General features: G+C 41.1%; 1 protein-coding gene across 7 annotated transcripts in view; it reads right to left on the bottom strand.

Annotated features, from left to right (window-relative positions):
- ARMH3 (armadillo like helical domain containing 3) overlaps positions 1-21,282 on the bottom strand; it is a 223,733-nt gene that overhangs the window by 155,636 nt on the left and 46,815 nt on the right. For 6 of the 7 annotated variants that reach the window (XM_078151093.1, XM_020967140.2, XM_020967127.2 and 3 more), the window contains 8 exons: positions 19,522-19,568; positions 18,598-18,673; positions 16,695-16,788; positions 13,691-13,792; positions 8,463-8,521; positions 7,130-7,195; positions 5,354-5,423; positions 4,184-4,244 (listed from right to left, as the gene is read on the bottom strand). In XM_078151093.1, the coding sequence (XP_078007219.1) occupies positions 4,184-4,244; positions 5,354-5,423; positions 7,130-7,195; positions 8,463-8,521; positions 13,691-13,792; positions 16,695-16,788; positions 18,598-18,673; positions 19,522-19,568 (575 nt within the window). The remainder of the gene's footprint in view (positions 1-4,183; positions 4,245-5,353; positions 5,424-7,129; positions 7,196-8,462; positions 8,522-13,690; positions 13,793-16,694; positions 16,789-18,597; positions 18,674-19,521; positions 19,569-21,282) is intronic. The other variant, XM_020967149.2, reaches the window with a different exon arrangement.

Below are 21,282 nucleotides of genomic sequence, written 5' to 3'. Positions count from 1 at the left end.
TGGAGGAATAAAGGATGTGTAATCTATAGAGAGCAAATTTAGGGGATACATGATAACTGTCATTAAGTAACTCACTTATAGAACTCACATCCCCAATTTCTGTCTCAGTTAATTGACTTAGCTTTTGAATTCTTACTTTAAACCTGAGCCATCTTGATGGGTGACTGCATTAACACAAACTTATCTAGCCAGACCCAGACTTAAAACACTTCATTTTCCTTTTAGCCTTCTTACCATCTGCCCTTTCCTGATCTGCCTGACTCCAACATGCATACTCTACCTTACCCCTCTCCCCTGCTTTCCACTTCCTGCTCCAAGTATATAAATGAAATTGACAATACCATTGCTTTTGGAAAAGGTGTTGTCAATTGACTGCCCTGTGGATCAATTTAAGCATGCATACCAAAATTACTTTCTCTGGCCACTACAACCCTGTATGTGTTATCTCCCTCTATTAGAAAGTAAGTTAAGTGAGGACAAGGCCTGCTTCACTTTTTGTACTGTATTTCCAGTGCTTAGCACAGTGCCTGGCATATACTAAGCCCTCAATAAATACTTTTTCATTTAGTCAAGAAGTAATATTTGTTCTGTTTGGCCCCAGATGGCAGATCTAGGATCAATGGATAGAAATTGCAAAGAGATATCATGGTCTGAAATAAGGAAAAGCTTCCTGACAATTGGAGCTGTCCAAAAACATAAAGAAGGCAATGGGTTTCCCATCACTGGGGTTCAGAGGTAGGTGTAGATGTCAGGTGTAGTATAGAAAGGATTTCTGTTCATATATGGATTAGACAAGATGGCCTCTAAACTCAGCTGTCATAATTCTAAGAACAAGAGAAACTGAGAAGAAGACAGGCAGAATAGGGCAAAGAGCAAATAGACACAGAGGAATAGACAGAGAAAACAAGTCAAATTTCTCTAATAGCTTCATTTGGTTTCTCTAATATGCCCCAACTCTAGTCCAGCTTTGACTAGCTTCCAAATTTAAGGGACAAAAAGGGAGATGCCCTGGGAGTAGAGGTGAGAATCCTGAGTTCAAGGGCTTCAATCTGAGAACAGAGGAGATTCTCCTTGAGACATTATTGATTTCACAAAACTTTTTTTTTTATTTCACAGAACTTGAGAAGATACCCACGAACGTCAACCACATGGCTCATAATCTCGTCCTAGAGCATTGAATGAAACTAGTACCCCGGACTTCTGAACCACAAATGTGTAAGATACAAGGACCCCAGAACTTGCTCCATTACCTATATTTATGATCCCACTACCATGGTGGCAAAGGTACTGATTCCTCAGTAATGTTCTCACTCTTAGGGACACACAATCTGAGTAAGAAGAGAAAGACACAAGGACAGAAGAAGCCCAAAGACTTTTTCTCTAGTGACAGCCAGGTCTAGAGAAACTAATAGATAAAATACGTATGTGATCTCAAAGCATATCATAATCACAAATAAAGAATAAACAAACTATCTTCTAGAAGTGACATTTTGTCCTCCCTCTCTGCCTTCATAACGATTTCTTGGGGCAGCTAGCTGGCACAGTGGATAGAGCTCCGGCCTTGAAGTCAGGAGAACCTGAGTTCAAATCTAGTCTCAGACATTTGACACTTACTAGCTGTGTGACCCTGGGCAAGTCACTTAACCCCCAAAAAGCAAGGGAAAAAAAAAAACACGATAATTTCTCACTGGTCTGCTCTAATACCTCACTACACTGCCTGGTCAGCCACATTATTCATAGAGACTTCCTCCTTTCTCTGTGATACTCTAATTAGGTCTGCTGATTTTGCAGGATCTTCTCAGATAGGATTTTAATGAAAGGAGCTGTATAAACAAATGTCATCTGAGAGACTCGGGAATCTCCTTAGCTTCCCCTCGATTATCAGTTCTTTTCATGCACATGTGTGTCTTCTCCTACAAGCAAATATACTACCTCTTCTATAATCCTCCTGTGGCATAAGCCAGGCTATATACCTTTTCCCTGGCAGTTGTCTGGAGTTTAGGAATGTCTGACACAGGAGGAGTCCAGACTTTCCAAAAATGAATGTAAGATAAGAGTTTGCTTTCCCCAAAGTCTACTTTTCTCCAAACTCCTACATAAGCACTAGGACTTTAAAGGTGGAGGGAATTATTCAGTGAGGTTTTTCTACCCCTCACTATTCTAGGAGAAACAGATTCTTTCCCTCTCCTCTTCTTAACCTTGACTACTATTTACTTTACCTAAAGCATTCTCAAAACAGTACATTTGCTTCATTTCTGACCCAGATTCTGGGGTGCTACGATCTGCTGTTCCATTAAGTCTTTCCACATTTCTTCATATTTCACCAAGCATATTATAAATTTATCTGAAACAGCAAAAATTCATTTTGCTTTCAATTTTTCATTCTGCCATACACTACCGGAAAATAACATACAAAAAGAGAAGAGGCAGCAGTCATCCAGCTGGGAGCAGCTAAATTCACCCAAAAGGGACTTGATACTCCAGTGCTGAAACCTGGATGAGAAAGGCAAAGGGAACTGGAAACATGTCCAATGGTAGGAATGAAGAAAGAGAATTTAGGCTGAAGGTGATATCTTATGCCCAACCTTGGTCAGCTTAATGCTTACATTTTCTCTTCCATTTTCGCTAATTTCAAGACATTCAATAAGAGAAAGGCATAAATGTAGAAAAAGATGTAGGAAAAAAAGATGTAAAAACTTAAATACGGGCGTGCCTGAGAGTCACAAAGAAAGGATTCCTGAAAAGCTCAGCACACGGGAGGCTGCCTAAGCCTAGAGCTTGTAGATTTGGTTCTGCCAAGATATGCAGCACTTTCCCATATTACTTAGCAAGCATCACTTCCTAAAACACAAAGACACCAGACCTGGGAATTACAGGGTCTAGGAAAATCAAATCTAATCCCCAAACCTCCCATGTACAAAGCCAACTGCCTTAAACAAGAAGTAACCTTGTCTGATGAGCATTACAAAGCTTTCCATACCCCCTAGAATTAAAATGAAAGTGGTAAAAATTTACCTCTAAAGTAAAATTTACCTTAAAGGAAAAAGCAAAAACAACAACAAATAATAAAAAAAAACCTTATCCAACAGTTAAATTTTCACCACCACTTCAGATCTGGGAAACCAAAGATACAGTCTACAACCTTTCTAGAAAGCAGGAATCCTGCTCTACTCAAATGGTAAAATCCATTCCCTCCCCAGATCCCAGGTGAAGCATTCAAAAGAGCCACAGAAAGCCTGCTATATCCCAATATGTTCTCCTGCCAAAGAGAACAGAGCCACCAAGACTGAAGTAAGACCAAATTCTGATACTTTTGAGGAGCAAATGTAATACACACATTATATCTGTGACCAAACTAATATAGCGCAGATGTTCCTAGGCACAAAAGGTAAGATGTCTTTGGAGGTACAGATAGGAGCTTCAATGCTTGGAATTCATTTGAATTTGACGGTTACTCAGTTTCTTGTGGTTATGCTCATGGTAAGGAACTGCAATGAACAGTAAATCCTACTCAGTGAGCTGAACATTTCACTCAGCATCTCCACACACAGACAAACACAGCCAATGAAGTCATGCAGACCAGGGGTCCTTGGTGACAGGAACTGAGCTCAGTCTTCAAGGTACTCTCCCTCCCCCAGAAACTGTTTTACTGGATTCCAAGGCCCTGAATCTACCTCAGTAACCTGCAGAGGTCTCATGTTTTTAGACTGCAACATTCATGCTACGTGGTCTTGACTGTTTTGAGCAACAGGTCCTGCCCCTGCCCTCAATGAGCCTAGAATGTGTGACTAGAGATATTAACAGCATCCAAATTAATTTGTACATTTTTTCTCTTTTAGAAAGATGCACAGGGGCAGCTAGGTGGTACAGTGGATAGAGCACCAGCCCTGGAGTCAGGAGTATCTGAGTTCAAATCCGGCCTCAGGCATATAACACTCACTAGCTGGGTGACTCTGGGCAAGTCACTTAACCCCAACTGCCTCACCAAAAAAAAGAAAAAAGAAAGAAAGAAAGATGCACAAAACCACTCTTCAAAAAGGCCCTCTAGCATTTCTACACACACACACAAATGTGATTTTCTGGAAATAAAGTATATTTAGAAATCTTGTGTGACTCTTATTTCCTTCTTACTCAGTTCCATGAGATCGATCTATACACACACAAAATGGCCCGTGGCACTTACACATAAAGATCCATAGGAAATTCCTTCATCATGTGTGTTACAATGAACTCAACCATCAGATCTGAAAAGAAGAAAAAGAAAAATCAGATAAAGTGTTCAAGCTCGACAAAAAGCCCTTCCTCATACACATATCAAGTAGAATTTGCTAAATATATCTGTATTCAGCCCTAAGTTTCCTTTCTGAAAGACTGAATCCTGTGCCCTGCCTGCCTCCTGGAGGGTAACAAGGAAATGAGCTCCCTTCCCCCTTCCAGGAGGCTGCTCTGATCAGCCAATAAATTCAAGCACATGAGGGAGGCTCCACTGTAGAGTTATTTCATGCCACGGCACTAATGCAAAATGCCAAAGGGAAATCATTCTCTCTTAGAATGGGGTGATGAGCCAAGCAGAGGAGGAATTATGGATTATGCATGTTGCCAGACTCTCAGCTCTGCAGCTATGTCAATCTACCTCATCCTCAATATCATGCTCAGTTTGACAGATATTGACTGAAATGGTCAGAAGGGCTGTGGATCAATACAGACTTATTATATAGTCTTAATTACTGTTTCTAAATACAAGTACATTTAGGTATCAGGGCTAGATAGCTATGAGAAATGAGATTAAGAATGCAGTCAATTCCTTTGGGGAAAATTCAGTATCCTGGGCAGAAAAGATTGCCCAGGATATAGTACTGCCCGCTGGTCAGCCCTGTCAGCTGCATCTCAGCTTATCCCATTCAGGAGCAGACTGTAAATCTGAACCCTGCCTAAGATTTCAAATCTCATGAACTCTAGCTAACAGACTAGCTAGACCAAAACAGAGAGGAAAAATTCTGGGACAGCTTGGTCAGAAATGGGATGTTTCACAGAGCTGAACTTACACATCAAGCTAAGGCATTGCCATTCATCTCACCAGAAAAGGCATTTCTCTTATGAACAAGAGAGTCATTTATTGAACACCAGTGACAGACGAGGTGCTTAACCAAATACAGAATTAGATATATTTTCTCAAGCCAAGGAAGTAGTTCATTAAGAAGTTAAATCTATTTTCTAACAACCTAGTTAGGAACCTCCTCTCTTAGGAAGAAATACAACAACCATCAACTGTTATCTATCCCTCCTTTTTGAATACCTTCAGAGCACAAAGCTGGGACTGTTACTGGAAAACCCTAAATGTGTCGCCACTCACCCAGCACTGCGCAAACCAAAGGGCGGCAGGGAAGGTTCTTGTCTGCTGCTTTCTTCCTGTGTCTCATAGGCTTCAAACACACAAAGATGAAAGAAAATCAGGGGATACCTGAAGGACACCTAATGCATCATCACTACATTTCTTGGACAAATAAAATGATCACCATAGGGCTACTGTCTTTCATTTGTGTGACTTGAAGGATGATAGGTTAGATAAGCTCCTCAGATGCCACCATAGAATTATGGCTAAAATGCAATTCACAGCAAGTTCACAGTCCCCAAGGACTGTGGAGCAGCCTTCTTACAGTATGATCTTCACATACTGGGATATTGGCAACAAGGAGATTTTCACTCAGACAACAAAGCATGGGATAAGCAGGGAGCAGACCTATGTAAACCTCATCTTGATGCTCTCAAACTTCCCTCTAACTTCAGGTAAATCACTAAGTCTTCATATTTAAGTCCCTCCATTGGGCAGATGATAAAAGGCAAGGCACCTCCCAAGTTTAGCCAACAATACAAAAAGAAGACATTGAGACACTTCTATTTTACATGTTAATATATTTTTCTATTTCATAGATGCACTGAGGAAATAATTGCCATTTAATGTATAGCCAATACATCAGGGGTTAACGTTTCTCCATCTCCCGGTTCACATTAAAGCATCATGATGGACTTCCCTTTTCCTTCCCTCCTTTACTGCCTCTCCCTCCTTCTCTCCTTTCCTCCTCTCCCTCTGTTCACATAGGGAATTATACTGTTACCCGTGAATGCTCTGCCCAAAGGAATATAAATTTTGATCACTGAAACCTTATAAGATATGTTGGGGTTTACAGGCTAGATTTCTTTCTTATGGCCTATTCCTTAAAACCCAAATCGCTCTGGCTCTCACAATAGATCCCAGGCCAAGCCTCACTTGGTCACTGCTTCGGCCAGGAAGGATCAGAATCAGAGTGAGTATAAATAGCAATTGTTTCTTTTTTGGCCAGAAACCCTGAGGGTCTTCCCCTGCCAGACTGATTTTTTTTTTAACTAGGTAAAAAAGGCCATTCATTGCCTCATTTCTTACCTAGCCTTAATCACTGAATGGGCATTGTCTTTGTCAAACTGAGAGCTCAGAAAGACCTTAACTTAAAAGGGCCAAAGTCTCCCACAGCATCCAGGGCTATCTCCAATAGTCCTGCTCTATATCTTGCCATTGGACCCAGATGGCTCCAGAGAAGAGGATGAGGTTGGAGACTTTGCACAGCCTTCCCTCACTTAAATCCAATTCACTTGCAAGTAATGGCATCACCTTCCTGATGTCATGGTCCCTTTCAAGAACAAAGGGCAAGCAGGGCAAGCTAGATGTCGCAGTGGATAGAGCACCGGCCCTGGATTCAGGAGGACCTGAGTTCAAATCCAGCCTCAGACATATAACACTTACTAGGTGTGTGACCCTGGGCAAGTCACTTAACCTCCATTGCCAAAAAAAAAAAAAAGGGCAAACGACAACCATGACTATAACCTCTGACCACCTCAGCCTACCCTCCCCCGATTAAGTCACAGCTCCAGACGTTGCTGTGAAAGTCAGAGCAATAAACAGCCCCATGAAACATGGCATACCACACTAAGAGCCCAGGAGAACCAAATGCAAAGATAGCAGAAGGATTAAGAAAAAAGTCCTTTGCATAGCCCTTCTAACCCTTCTACTCAGGAAGGCTGAATTTTACCACCTTCTTCACTGCAACAACAAAGTTTCCCTTGGATAAGAAATAGGAACCAAAAGCCTACCTACCATTCTGTGAAGATTTACTCGAAAATTCATGTTGTCATCATGTAAAAATGCATTAGCATACTGGTCCTAGAATGTGTGGCGGTGGAGGTTAAGAGAAAAGAAAAAGAGAAAGGAATTAATCTAGCAATCTGCCTGTTCCAAGGCTAAGGGAACAAGCCAATGCTTGTAGGTTCAAGTAAGCAAATCTTAAACCATCTGACTTTATTTGGGTAATATATGCCCCTGTGAGGTCCCCCAATCTTACCTCCCCAACCAGTAAAAATTTAAAAGACAAAGTCTGAGACAAATGCTGAGGGGAATTTATCAAAATATTTCTTCCCTCACATCCATTTAAGTTATAGGTTCTATCACTGACAGTTCCATACAAGGTGCCAAAAGGCTGTGCCAAGGACTGGGCTGGTACCACTGGAGCTGCACTGGCAGCTCACAGAATGACCTTGACCCCTGTACCTCCTCCCCCTAGCTTTGCCCTAGGCTGCCAGTAAATCACTGACATTCAACAGAGATCAGCAAGAAAAATCTCTTTGCCCCCACACCTGACACTCCCTTCTGAAGAAATGACCTGCCCAGGGCCACCAATTAGGAAAAACCACTAAAGCTTGAAGAAAAACGCTTCTTTTGAAGATATTCTCAAGAGATAAATGGCAGCCTTTGCAACAAACAAATCCTAGCTTTGAACTAAGCAGGTCATCTTCACAGACTGGAAGGGCAAGAAACATAGTCAATCCTTCCCCAAGGAAAACGTGGGAAGAAGAATAAGGGGACTACGGAAAATTATTAATCCCTATATACTCGCCTGCTTTTGTTAATTCCTAGGAAAAGGGAAAGAGTCAGAACAAGAGAGAGGGAGAAGCAGGAACAGGGGCCAAGACAGAGGCAGGGATGGGAGCCAGGGTAAGAGGAAGGGCAGGTGCTGGGGCCAGGGCAGAGGCAGAGAGAAGGGAAGGGAAGGAGGTCAGAGCTGTCACTTCAGTTCCAAACTCAAGTCCTGCTCTTCCTGCAGTCAACCAGGACCCAGGGTGAATTTCAGTCTTAAAATAAACATCCATAGGTGCTTCTTTTAATAAGTATACTACTTCTGCTTTTCCCTAAGGCTCCGGCTCTTCACCAAACTCTAGTATCAGCCCAACCTCATTTCTGTTTCCCCACCTGTGGCAACTGAAGTGCCTTTTTCCTTTTGCTAAGTGCAAAAAGCCCCATCTGGTCCTCTTCCATATAGGGTGACCTTCTTTCCAAGCCCAAAGGACCCTAACAAGAGGAAGAGGATAGAAGGAAGCAGCAGGAAGCAAACACATTTGAAAGACAGAACGACTCAAAGGCTGGAGGAACCCACCTCAGCAATGCACGTGAGGATAATCAGACAGAGTTTGCCACTGTGGAGGCGATGCTCATCTGCAAAGGGACAACAAATTCTTCTCAGATCTGCCCAAAGCTCCTGGACCCACACCCCCAATGTCCCCTAGAGAATGAGGGAACAATATTTGTTCTTGTCACAGAAGTCACAAAATCAAATTCCTCACTTGCTTCTTGTTGTCATAAAATTCCTAGCATGAGACAAAATCTTTGGGAAAAAAAAATCAAGAAATCTCTACACTCATTCTTGCTTACTTTCTAGGTATTAGAGAGATCCAGAAGACTCCAGGATGTCACTTGCTCTGACATTCTAATTAACAACTCTCTAAGCCATTTCCTCCCTGTAGCAGGCCTTAAAGCCACAATCCTGAGTATTAACTTGATACTTAGAGGGGGCCTTATCTGTCCACCCTGCTCCACTAACCATCAATAAGCATTACAATCACCACCTAACCCCAAGTGAAACCATTAGGGTCCCATAACTTGTACAAAGCATATCAGGGATACAGCTTAACAAGAAGACTTGGAGTTTCTCATCTCAAGCCTTGATTCATTCATCTCATTAGATCAAGACCCTCTCTACTGGGGCTAAGAAAGTGGCCCAGAAAGACCCACTCCCACCATCCAGTGGAAGAAGTCCCTCCAACACTATTAACTATCAAAATGTTAAAGTTCATGGCCCTGAAGAGTAAGAAGAGGGGCACACCAACTAATCATAATCAGGGATACCTGATGGTTTTGTCCTGGCAGCACCCACATGGAAATTTATTCTTAGGCAAAAACCTCACAATAGATTACAATGTTATACTAGCTAACCATTATCTTTTGCTTTGACATTCACCTGTTTCTCTCATGAAGACTGAATTTTTTAAAGAAAATCTAACAATTTAGAAGTACATTGGAGGCTACTGCTGTAGCACATTCCTACCCAGCACAGACAGGCAGTAGAAACAGGGTAGTGATACATTCCTTCTATAGCACTCACCCTAACTCACACAGAAGTCCTAAGGGATGGGAGAGTGAACAGATATTGTGATACCTGGGCAAAGGCATGTGTGAGCTGCCTCTCTGCACTGTGACCCTGGCTATAGAACTGCTCCCTGCCATCTCCCACACATAAAAACTAAAAGGTACCTTTCCCAGAAGCCCACAGCCCATCTTCCAGGGGGAACAAATACTTCTTTTGCAACAACATCAAAAAAAGTCAGGAACCCCTTAAACAAAACTCTCCAAAAGAGTCACCAGACCTGGTCTTTCTTAGAGAATAAAGAAGGGTTTGTGTGGCCCAAGTCATGCTGCAAGCAAATATTCAATAGGCAAACAGAGAATTCCACCAATAGAACAAAGGCCCAGTAGTCCCTTCTGAAATCAGCCTCAGATTACACCCAGCCTGCCTCCATTACCCACTGTTACACATTCTGGCTGCCTATTAGCAAAGACCTCCCATCCTAGAATCCAATATATTACAAAGAGTCAGTTCCCAGTTCTGCATTTTATTTTATGAATCCAGAGATTGGGGCAGAGATGTTTATGTAATCATTAAGATAACAATGAGATACAGAGGCCTGAATTTCATGGTGATATCTCAAGCAAGACTAAAAGTTCATTTTCTGGGTCACATCAATGCTGACGTTCTCTTTGGCTGCTATAATATTTCTAGGGAAAGGTTACTATTTCCACAAAAGAGAAGCAATTGTCCTAGGAAATTCTTGTGTCACAAGAGTCTTGTTATCCTGTGTTATCCTTGCTGGATCTCACTTGCTATTCCAAAGAGATTATTTTTGAAGTTCAGCTATCTTTCTGGCTCCCAAGGGATCATCTGTGTTATGATAGTATAACACTATTAACACTTTTTCCACATTCTCACAATGGGGGTACAGTCCTCAGAAATTTACAGACTATTAAAAAGGCCCTTATTTATAGGGGAATGAGAGAAGAAGTGAGGTCCAAAGTAAATGCCTCTGAAAGTTAACCATAATCTAACATAATAGCTCCCTAACTACACCTGTTCAGATTCCTCCCAGCCCCAGATTCAATGTCCCAAACTCATTTTCAATATTTACTCTCTACCTGGTCTGGGCACTGTTACAAGATTGTTTTTTTCCCCCTCTTCATTTCCCACTAGGTTCCAGATGCTATTCCCTCTTCCATCATCACTCATACCTCTGAATACCACTATCTTATCCCTCTCTCCCCAGAGCCTTCAAGATCTCCCTACAAAAGTTATATACACTCAACATTGCAAAACATGTCCAAAACTGAACTCAGCTTCCCCCTAGGAAACCTACAGCTCCTCAATTTAGCTAATTCTCACTGAGGCCACCATCACCCTTTCCAGTACTCAAGCTTGTAATCTTGGTAACCCTTGCCACTGTCACATCCAAAACACTGCTAAGTCCTCTTTATTCTACCTCCATAATCTCTCTCAAATCTGCCCTTCATTTCCATTATCACTTTATTTTAATTTTTTAAAATATTATTTTCTTTTTTCCCAATTGCATGTAAAAACAATTTTTAACATTTTTAAAAATTTTGAGTTCCAAATTCTCTACCTTCCTTCCTCCCCTCCCCTCTCTCCTTGAGATGGTAAGCAATTTGATCCATCTTTTACTTGTGCAGTTACGCAATTTCCATATTAGTCACATTGTGAAAGAAAACACAGACAAAAAAATACAAAAAATAAAGTGAAAACTAGTACACTTCAATCTGCATTCAGATTTCATCAGTTCTTTCTCTGGAGGTGGAAAGCATTTTTCATCCTAAGTCCTTCAGAATTGTTATAGATCACTTTATTGCTGAGAATAACTAAGTCATTCACAGTTGATCCTTGTACAATATTGCTGTTATTATATATTCTGTGTGTGTGTGTGTGTGTGTGTGTGTGTGTGTGTGTGTGTGTGTGTCTCCTAGTTCTGTTCACTTCACTTTGCATCAGTTCATGTAAGCCTTTCCAGGCTTTTCTAAAAGCATCCTGCTCCTCATTTCTTATATTCCATTACATTCATATACCACAACTTGTTCAGCCATTCTCTAAATAATGGACATCTCCTCAATTTCCAATTCTTTGCCACCACAAAAAAAGCTTCTATAAATATTTTTGTACAAATAGGTCCTTTTCCCTTTTAAAAAAAAATCTCCTTGGGGTACAGATCTAGTAGTAGTGTTGCTGGGTCAAAACATATGCATAGTTTTATAGTCCTGTGGGTGTAGTTGCAAAGTGCTCTTCCAGAATGGTTGGATCAGTTCACAACTCCACACTAGTGTCCCAATTTTCCCATATCCCCTCCAACATTTATCATCCATTATCAATTTATTTTTTAATTTAATATTTTTCCAATTACATGTTAAAACCATTTTTAACATTTAAAAAATTTTTTTGACATTTAAAAAAATTTTTTTAACATTTAAAAAAAAGGGCACCCTTCACCTGAACTATTATAATAGCCTCCTAACTGGTCTTCTGGACTCCAATCTCAAATCTCTCCAATCCATCCTTCATACTGCTGCTCAAGAAATCTTCCTAATGCATTGCTCTGATAAAACAAATTACTCAAAACTCTTCAATGGCTCCTACTGTCTACCACATAAAAGTTAACTCCCTATCTTGGCATTCAAGAGCTTCCCTTCACCCTCATTTCTACTACTACCCTTCATATAATCTATAACCTAGCCAAAATGACAACTTACGGTCCCTTATTCTAATCTGGTCCACTCCCATATGTGTGGGGTTTCCTCACATTGTTCCCCCATGCTTTACACAGACTCCCCCCTCTCCTATCCAGTTCAGGTGACTCTACTGCTCTGAATCCTTTGTTAAGTCCTCCTAAGTTAAAAATTCTTTTCCTTCCCAAATCTGTCATCACATTTTATCTGTACCTAACATAGGCCACATACAAGTTAACTGTATAGAAAGCTTAGCTTCCCCTTTAGATTGCAATCTCCTTGAGGGTAGGAATTCCGTTTTATTTTTATTTTTGTATCCCCAGTGGCTAGTATGGTGCCTTGTCCACAACAGGTGCTTGTTTAATGTTTGTTGGACTGAATTAAAAGCAGCAGCCATCAAAAGGCATCTAGGGAGGGAAATCTAGAAGGCTGGCCTCTCTTTAAGGGAACTCTATACTACCCTGCAAGGGAATAGTTTATTCACTTGGAAAGTAAGATTCCAGGGGCAGCTAGGTGGTGCAGTGGATAGAGCTCTGGCCTTGGAGTCAGGAAGAGCTGAGTTTAAATCCGGCCTCAGACACTTGACACTTAATAGCTGTGTGACCCTGGGCAAATCACTTAACCCTACTGCCTAGCAAAAAAAAAAAAAAAAACGTAAGATTCCAAAAACTATAGATTTCCTAGGAAATTGCCTCTAAGAAAACTTGCCTAGAAGGGAAATATAATGTTTGTTGCATTGTCAGTTAGAGCTAAAAATTTAATTTAATTTTTAACAAATACAATGCTTGTTCCCAAAACAGAGGTTGAAGAAGCCCTTCTGAAAAGACCCTTATAAAAATGCAAAGTGTCATTATAAAGCAACAAGGTTATTTAGAGGAAACCTTAAATCAGATAAACAATTGGTGAAATTTTGCTAAGATGACTACTCTTCCCACTGCCCTCCTCCACCAATTAAAGAACCCCTTAAAATCAGTAACAAAGAAAATGCTGGATATTCAATCATAAAAACCAATTCCTCAAACCCTGCCATCTCTACTCTACCCAAATACCCTCCAAGTAGAGGAACTGCTGCTTCTGTAGCTGTCAAAGAATGAAATCTCCCTAATTCTCAGTTCACTCTGTCCCCCTCTATATAGTTAGCATTTAATCTGTACCACAAATTCATACTTTTGGCATTTAAAAAAGGAGCTTTCTAAGGGCTACTTCTATAGCCCACTTTCCACAAGGATTTATTTATCTACCTACTTATCCGCTCCTAGACACATGCTATTTATAACTGTCTCAAGAAATACAGGTCCTGGTTATCATATAGTAACAATTTTATCCCAGGTCCTATTCTTGGTCATTTTCCCACCAGCTTTTATCCTTCCCAAGGCCACCCAAGCGCCATTTGTCTATAAGAAATCACTTCACCAATTCAGCATCTGGGACGATCTCTCTCCCTTGAAGTCTGTTAGATTTTCTTGGGCAGAGGTCTGAAGAGATTCAGTGCTACTCATCACACATCTGACAGCCAGCCAGAACCATTAGATAGGCAGGACTTACCTTTAGTGTCCTGCATGACAATGGAGCTGTACTTTAAGAAGGTTATCAGGAGGTTACTGGTCTGAACATCTGCATCCAGTGGGAGTTCCACAGAACTTATAACTGGAATAAAATGGATAAAGTGCACTTACCATTATGACACACTCCAAGCCAACTTCTCCCCACTTATGAACCAATAATAACTGAATAAGTTATCTGCTCAGGAGGACAAGAACTAAGCTGACCTCTAATCACACAATCTTTTTCTTCTGCTGCTCTAAAAAAGGGCAAGTGTATTCTACTCTCAACAGACCTAAGAGAGATCAAAACCCTTTTTTAAGTCCCTTTCATTTGAATTTAAGAGGAAAGAGCTGGTACTGAATTCAGAGGAGCCAGACAGCATCTGCTGGTTAATAAAGGCTCATGTTTTCAGAATAGCCTTTTAGGTTATAAACGCCCCAGAGTAAAAACAAACTGAGATAGAAGTTTCCATACTGAGTCTCCCCCTCAGCCTCTCTGTAGATCCCTTCTCTCCCATGGAAGAGTAAAAACAGGGTATGGAAAGCCTGGGAATTAAATTTTATACAACCAACTACCATTTCCCCAAAGGGAACCCAAAGAAAGGAAGGCCATCTTTCACTAGACCACAAATTACATAGAGGTATGGGCAAAGGACCTGAGCCTTCTGCAGGTCAATCTTTGTGCAGATTCCCCAAGATCCCACTACCCTGAATTAGAACCCTGACCTTTTGCTAAATACTTTAATTTGAGGAATCAAACAAAAGCAAAAAGAGGTTCTATGATGGCCCAGGCCTAAAGTCTCTCTACTCCATTTTGCACCCAGGAAGACTTAGCTGAGCTTGGGATATTACTCATAATATGTATTCATAGCCATAATGGGTCCCTCGAGAGCTGTTATGATGTATGCAGAGAACGTTTATTAACAATGGAAAACATTTGCATATTATGGATCCGTAACACACAGCAAGCACAGCAAAAAACCTTATGAGAAGAAATTAACACACCCAACCCTTGGCTGTTTTCCCACAGCTCAGCCCCTAAGAACTCATAAAAGCCAAATATATTTTTATGTTGAAATACTAAAAGGCCTTAATTCATGTTATGGGTTAATGACCTAGGGACTCTCATTTCAAGCCATGAGCCTATTTTGAAGCTGAGAGCCCACAATCATTCCGTTATCCAAAAAGGTATCTAACTGGAAAAACGGGATTTCTTTCTTGCCTTCCCCTCCCCACCAGAGCAGTCATTTGAAGACTGCCTTATGTAATAGTGGAAATATAGATGTGTATGTATTTTTAGTTTACCAGAAAGCCCTCTCATGCCAAGGCTGAGTTGTCAAATGTCAAGTCTGAACTGAGAACAAATGTTACAGCTAAACTGCTGGCTCTTAAAAATTATAGCTCCAGTGACATACCTTTAAATATAGCAAGGCTACTGAGCATCACTATAATTTTAAAACTCGAAGTCAAAAACAAGACTAGAGAGCTTAGGAGCCCTGCAGGGTAAGAAAAGGACTGGGAGGAGGGAGAGAGAGAGCAACAGAACAGTGGCAGGAACAAAATCCCTCCCAAATGCAAGCCTCCTTCCTCTGGGAAGAGCCGTGCCCTATCTTTGGCTTCGTAATCTCCCCCAGCAGCCTTTGTGGAAGAAGACGGTGCTGGCTGTCATCTAAAAGTGGGCTGACTCGTTCTTCTCATTGGAAAGAATAAAAGCACACTGGTTGTAGGTAAGTAAGCACAAGTCCTGCCACTGCATAATCAAGTATGTGGGTGGGAGTGTTCACAATGAGCCATTTGAAAGGCAGCACTCTGAAGTACTGAACCCCAGTTATCACATGGAATTCGGCTACAGCCACAGATAGGTATTATATATAATTTACTGAGGCTTTTGATATCCATGGTAACAGGCAGGCTTCCTCCTCACAGAGAAAGAAGCCTTTCTGCTGGGATATGCAGCGACCTGAATAGCAGAGACAGACGAGTAATCCTCCCTACTTGCTATTTCTTGCTCAGATATTTGGGAATTTAGTTCTTTTGATTCTAGCCATTTCCATTTTGTTCCAGAAGACTTTCACATCAGTGGCACCTCCCTTGCCATACCTCTATCCCAACTCTACCCGTGCTGCCCTGAAATGCTGGGCAACAGGTGCCACAGAAACATCTAACGAAGAAGACAAAAAAAAGAACAATCTTTATAGCTAGAGCACCACAGACCAGTGGCTTAATGTACATGGAGGGAGCCAGGGATAACTTCAAGGTGCAGCCACTCTTCCCGCAAAAAAAAGTATATGCATAAGGCATAATTCCAGGTAAACGAGATACTTTTTTGTTGCTATTTTAAGGTGAGTCACCAAATATATACTGTTTACAAGACTATCCCACAAGTTACAACAAATTTATACCACATTACTGAAAAAAAAAAAGCCCTCATTTTCAAAATTTCAGTCGGGATGAGGATTTTATTTGTTTATTTGTCTTTATAGGGGCAAGATGCTAGAGTACAAGCAAACTATACATAATTAGTCAAACCCAAACCCAATCATTTCTGCTTGGAGGGTTCTGGGGAAGGGAAATCTAAAGCACAATGTATGTGACAGAGGCCATGAGAGACAGAGTAACTAAAGGGTTGTGTAGCATAGTAACGAATGACCCAAGTCTCCTGACCACCCCTAACATGAGGGATACACAGTTTCTGTAACCTTCCCAAAAACTTGTCTACATGTAACACTCGACTGACTGGCTTTTCCCAAGTTTCCTTCTGGGATCCAAGATACGACTTTTTTTTTGGTGGGGGGACAATGGGGGTGGGGGAAATGCTTCATCCGCCTTTCTGGAGTGAGAATTAAGTGCTTTGCTCTCCTGCCCAACAGGGGTTTCCTGCCCCTGTTTCCCCTCCTAAGCCTCAGTTAGTGATTATCATTTGGTCTGACTGATGTTCCCTCTAAAAGACCTAATCTAAAAGCACAGCCCACCAACCCTTACAGCCACGCTGCAGGAGGGCTCACCATCAGAGGAAGGCGGTGTGGTTCCTAGAGGCGTGGCAGGGGTCGCTGGAACAGGGCTGACAGGGGTGGCCACCAAGCCCATTTCAGGATGGCTCTAAAGAAAAACAGAGAAGCCTAAGGATGACGAACAGAAACCTATCTCCCTCCCAACACTATCTGGTTAACCTTTCTCCATGTTGCTACGATGGTCTATTTAATTAAAGTGAAAGCCCACCGAAGAGGACTTCCAGGGTCTATGTAGAGCTGAACACTATTGGCGCTCAATAAACGTAAACTTAAGAGTTCGGTGAGCGTGTTTTCTCTAGCATGTCAGAACTTAAGAACAGGCCCTCGTTACATAAGCCTCTCTGCAGAACCACCCCAAAGAAACAAGAATATGCAAACACAGAAGATGATGCTTATAACAAGTAGGACAGTGGCAGCCCTGTCTAGGACTAAAAAAGCACCATTTTTACCAACAAGCAAAAATGTATGTCTACATCGTGTTTTCATAACTATATGACTCACAAAATCAGATAAATAATACACGTGAGTCAAGAGACAGAAAATCTATGGCTTTATGACCCTTTCCAGCTCTGTAGAAAACAAGGATTGGCTGGTGACACAGGGACCAAGAGATTCCTCCTGGTCAGAACCGAAGCAAAGGAGTCAAAAGGCCACACCTGATCCCATCACTTCATTAGCTGGGAGACCATCAGCTCCCATCAGCTTTATGGGAGACCAAATAAAACTACTGCCACTGCTACTCATGGCCCTCGACAAACAGGTCTAACTGACCCTACGACAAAGTCCTGAGACTTAGTGAGAACAGTGAATGAAGTCTCCCATGTTAGTCACAGACAAGAAAGTCAATCTTTAAAACTGTAACTAGTTCAAATAAGACCTCATTTTTCTGAGGCTGCAAAATGTGGATTCTGTAAGTAGCTGCCCTTAGAGGGATTTGAGAAGTGGTCCTAACAAAAAAAAACTATAAAGGAGAAACTTTAAAAAAAAAAGCCTACATACATATTTTAAGTGGCCCAACTTTGGAATAAAATCACTTTATCAATTTTTAAAGACAGTTTTCACAGACAGCACTTGAGTTCTCAGTTTATTTTGGTTCTTCCTGTATGCTGACCCCTAAGAACATCCATCTAGCACATTGCCCTGTTTCCATGTGCTTGTGGCTCCTTGTCTTCAGTTTTCATAAATTACCTTGTCTACTAATAGCAATGTACTCTCCTACCCTAACTTTATTTCCTTCTTTTGAAATTGGTGAGACTAATGGTCTCCCAGCTGATGAAGTGATGGGATTAGGTGTGGCCTTTTGACTCCTTTGCTTCAGTTCTGACCAGGAGGATTCTCTTGGTCCCTGTGTCACCAGCCCATCCTTGTTTTCTACAGAGCTGGAAAGGGTCATAAAGCCATAGATTTTCTGTCTCTTGACTCACCTGCATTATTTATCTGATTTTGTGAGTCATATAGTTATGAAAACATGATGTAGACATACATTTTTGCTTGTTTTGGTAGCTTGTTTTATCTACTACTGTAATTCAGTAGTGATTTGGAAAGATGAAAAGAGTGATGCAAAAATCCAGATAAACAGATAATACCACGGGATTTCCAAAGAGCAAAATGAAGTAATCCCAACTCGTTTGGATTAACTGGATCAACAACCTGGTCGAGACCATTAATCACTCATCTTAGCAGGCCCACTTCAGCATCAGATGTAAACATACACATTTGGGGATACTGTAAAGCAAAAGTAACTGATAAACTCTAAGTTACTATCTTTCCCAACAGCCAAACAATATTTAAATAGGTTAGTCCTAAAATATAATATGGCCAAAGGGGCGTCTCTGTGGTCAGCCCAAACTGGCTTCAGGAAAGAAAAAGGACTTGAGTTTCCCTTGCACCAACCAACCTGTGCTAATACTGTGATGAAATTCCGGTTTAAGTGAACAGCTTCATAAAGAGCCAGAAGAATAGCCTCATTCGTTCTGAGAAAGGAGAGAACAGATTAAAGGATCTCTAGCTTGAGGTTAATCAACTTAAAACAACTCAACCTATATTGATGTTTTTCACACCCCATCACCATCTCTCAGTTTCTAAGGGTTCCAAACTTCACATCATTCTCATTCAGACCAGCCCCCTCCATCTGCATACCTCCCTTCCTTATCCCTGGCCCACATACCACTTTCTCTTCAACTTATGTGCTCAGAGATATACAGATAGGTTAGATCACACAGTTCAGTTTCCTCAAGGGCTCTCATTATCATCTTTATTTACCCATCTCCCTTTCTTCACCCCCTCCCCATTCCAGCAGATCATAGGACCACAGATTTCGAGTTTCAAGGGACCTGAGAGGCTACTGAGTCCAACTACCTCATTTTACAGATAAGGACAATGAAGCAAAGACAGGTTAAGTAACTTGCCCAAGGTCACAAAGCTGGTAAGTACATGAAGTAGGATCTGAACACAGGTGTTCCTGACTCCAGGTCCTGGGATCTATGCTCTTGACTCTTTCCAAAGCTCCTGTCCTTCAAAGAACCACCAGTCCCTAAATCTTTCAGCAGCTTAGCTCCTCATCCCTGTTTCCACTTCACTCTCAAGAATGTCTGCAGCAGCTTTAGAACTTCCTGAGAAACAATGGGCATCAGGCCAAGGAAGAGCTCTCTCAGGGCCTGTTATTATCTAAAACCCCAGGAACACACTGATGAATCACTTTAAAAAAAAGTTTGAATCCTGGAAAGATTTACAAGAAGTGACATTTTCCATTTCTAATTCCAGCTGGCAAATCCACCACTAAAGCCCAAGCCACTGCACAAGGGAATGTCAATGCACTTACTGAACAGAAATGTTCTCATGGGCATCTGCTATGAACATGCTGCCCACCTGTGGAGGAAAGAAGAATCGCAGGATGTCAGAAAAGACGAGGCTAGCCCTGTCCATCCCTCCCCTAAGGAAGTAGCAATAACTGATATTTAGAAAGTGCTCTAGTCACTCAACCTCAATTGCCTCATAAAAAATAAAAAAAGTGCTCTAAGGTTTGCAAAGCACTTGACATACATTATTTCACATATGAAGAGTCTTAGGCCTCTCAGTCTTTTTAACAAAAAAAAAAATCACTAGATCTTCTACCTAAAAAGGGACTTTATAAGAAAATTCCCCAAATCCCCAGGCATTTATTTAACTCCTATAAGCTGAACATATCAGTTCTCAGACAGGTTAGTCAATAAATATTAGATAATTATCCCTAATCCTAGGTAAAAATGGCTAACTACAAACACTCTACAGCATCTTATCTTTCATGAGGGTCATCACTCAAGGCAAGAGCCTCATTAAAAAAGAACCTCCCAGGAGCTGCTGGCCTCATCCAAAACCCAGGCCCCAGGGGTTACCCAAAATGGCACAGGCCACATGCATTTTCTGTTTCACAGATCACAAAGAGTCATAAAATGCTAGAAAAGGAATGGACCTTTGAGATCACCTAGTCCAACTCTCCTATAGTACAGAGGAGGAAACACACCCAGAGAGATAAGGTGATTTATCCAAAGATATAAACAGCTTCTGACTACCAATAGTGTTGCTTCAAACACTATACTGTACTGCCTCTCAGAGGATCAAAAATATTTTATAATTCCAGCCATAGAAGCTTCATGGGCAGAGAGGCAGCTTCAGAGGCACCAACAACCGCCATCTTCCCCCCTTCCTCACAGACAGACAGACAGACAGACACAGATACAAACACACACATACATTCACACACACAAACATTCACAACCTGCTCATTAATGCCTGAAACTCTACAACTAGGGTTTCGTTCCTTAACCTTAAGATTTCTTATCTCCTGTTAAACTACAAATTATTGTGACAACACAAGGTCTTATTAGTCACTTATAACTCAATGCTAGTGAATTCATTAATCTTACTGCAGACCAGATTTTGATATGGAATAGGAGAGACATAAGCTTAGAGATACTGAGTACCTGAGGAAGAAGCAAGGTGGGGGAAACAAGGAGAAGGAAGTGTGAAGAAAAAAAGGCCAAGGGCACAGAAAGAGGCAGAGTAGAACAGTACAAAAAAAATGGAAAGAGAACTTTAAGAACTGAGGTCTAGTCCTGACTACTAATAATAAACTGTATAAACTTAGTCATATATTTTCCTTTCTCTGGACTTCAATTTTCCCACTTATAAAAAGTGGGACCGAAATTTGGTAATCTCTAAAATTTTGTCATTCCAGTCTATTTCTATGATATATATATTTTGCCAATTTCATCCCTGATAATGACTCTAGGAGCTCCCCTACCATTAGGACTACTTGTGTGATGGGTACCTTAAAGGACAAAGCTTCACAGTTGCCAACATTTCAGGGGCTACTCACTCAGATCACCTTCTAGACTTGTTTCTCTGGTTAATATGGAAATATATTTTGCAGGACTGTACATGTATAATATATATATCAAAATGCTTACCTTCTCAAGAAGGAAGGGGAGGGAGGGAATTTGTAACTCAAAAATTATAAAAAAACGAAGGTTAAAAATTGTTTTTACATATAATTGAGAAAAAATAAAGTCTTCTTAGACTTGTCTCTCAAAACTCACCCCTA

Source organism: Phascolarctos cinereus, unplaced genomic scaffold (genome assembly GCF_003287225.1).
Source record: "Phascolarctos cinereus isolate Bilbo 61053 unplaced genomic scaffold, phaCin_HiC Scaffold_3;HRSCAF=262, whole genome shotgun sequence".
NCBI classification, from domain to species: Eukaryota; Metazoa; Chordata; class Mammalia; order Diprotodontia; family Phascolarctidae; genus Phascolarctos; species Phascolarctos cinereus.
The sequence above is the reverse complement of the archived record's forward strand: the minus strand, read 5'-3'. Positions and strand labels throughout refer to the sequence as shown.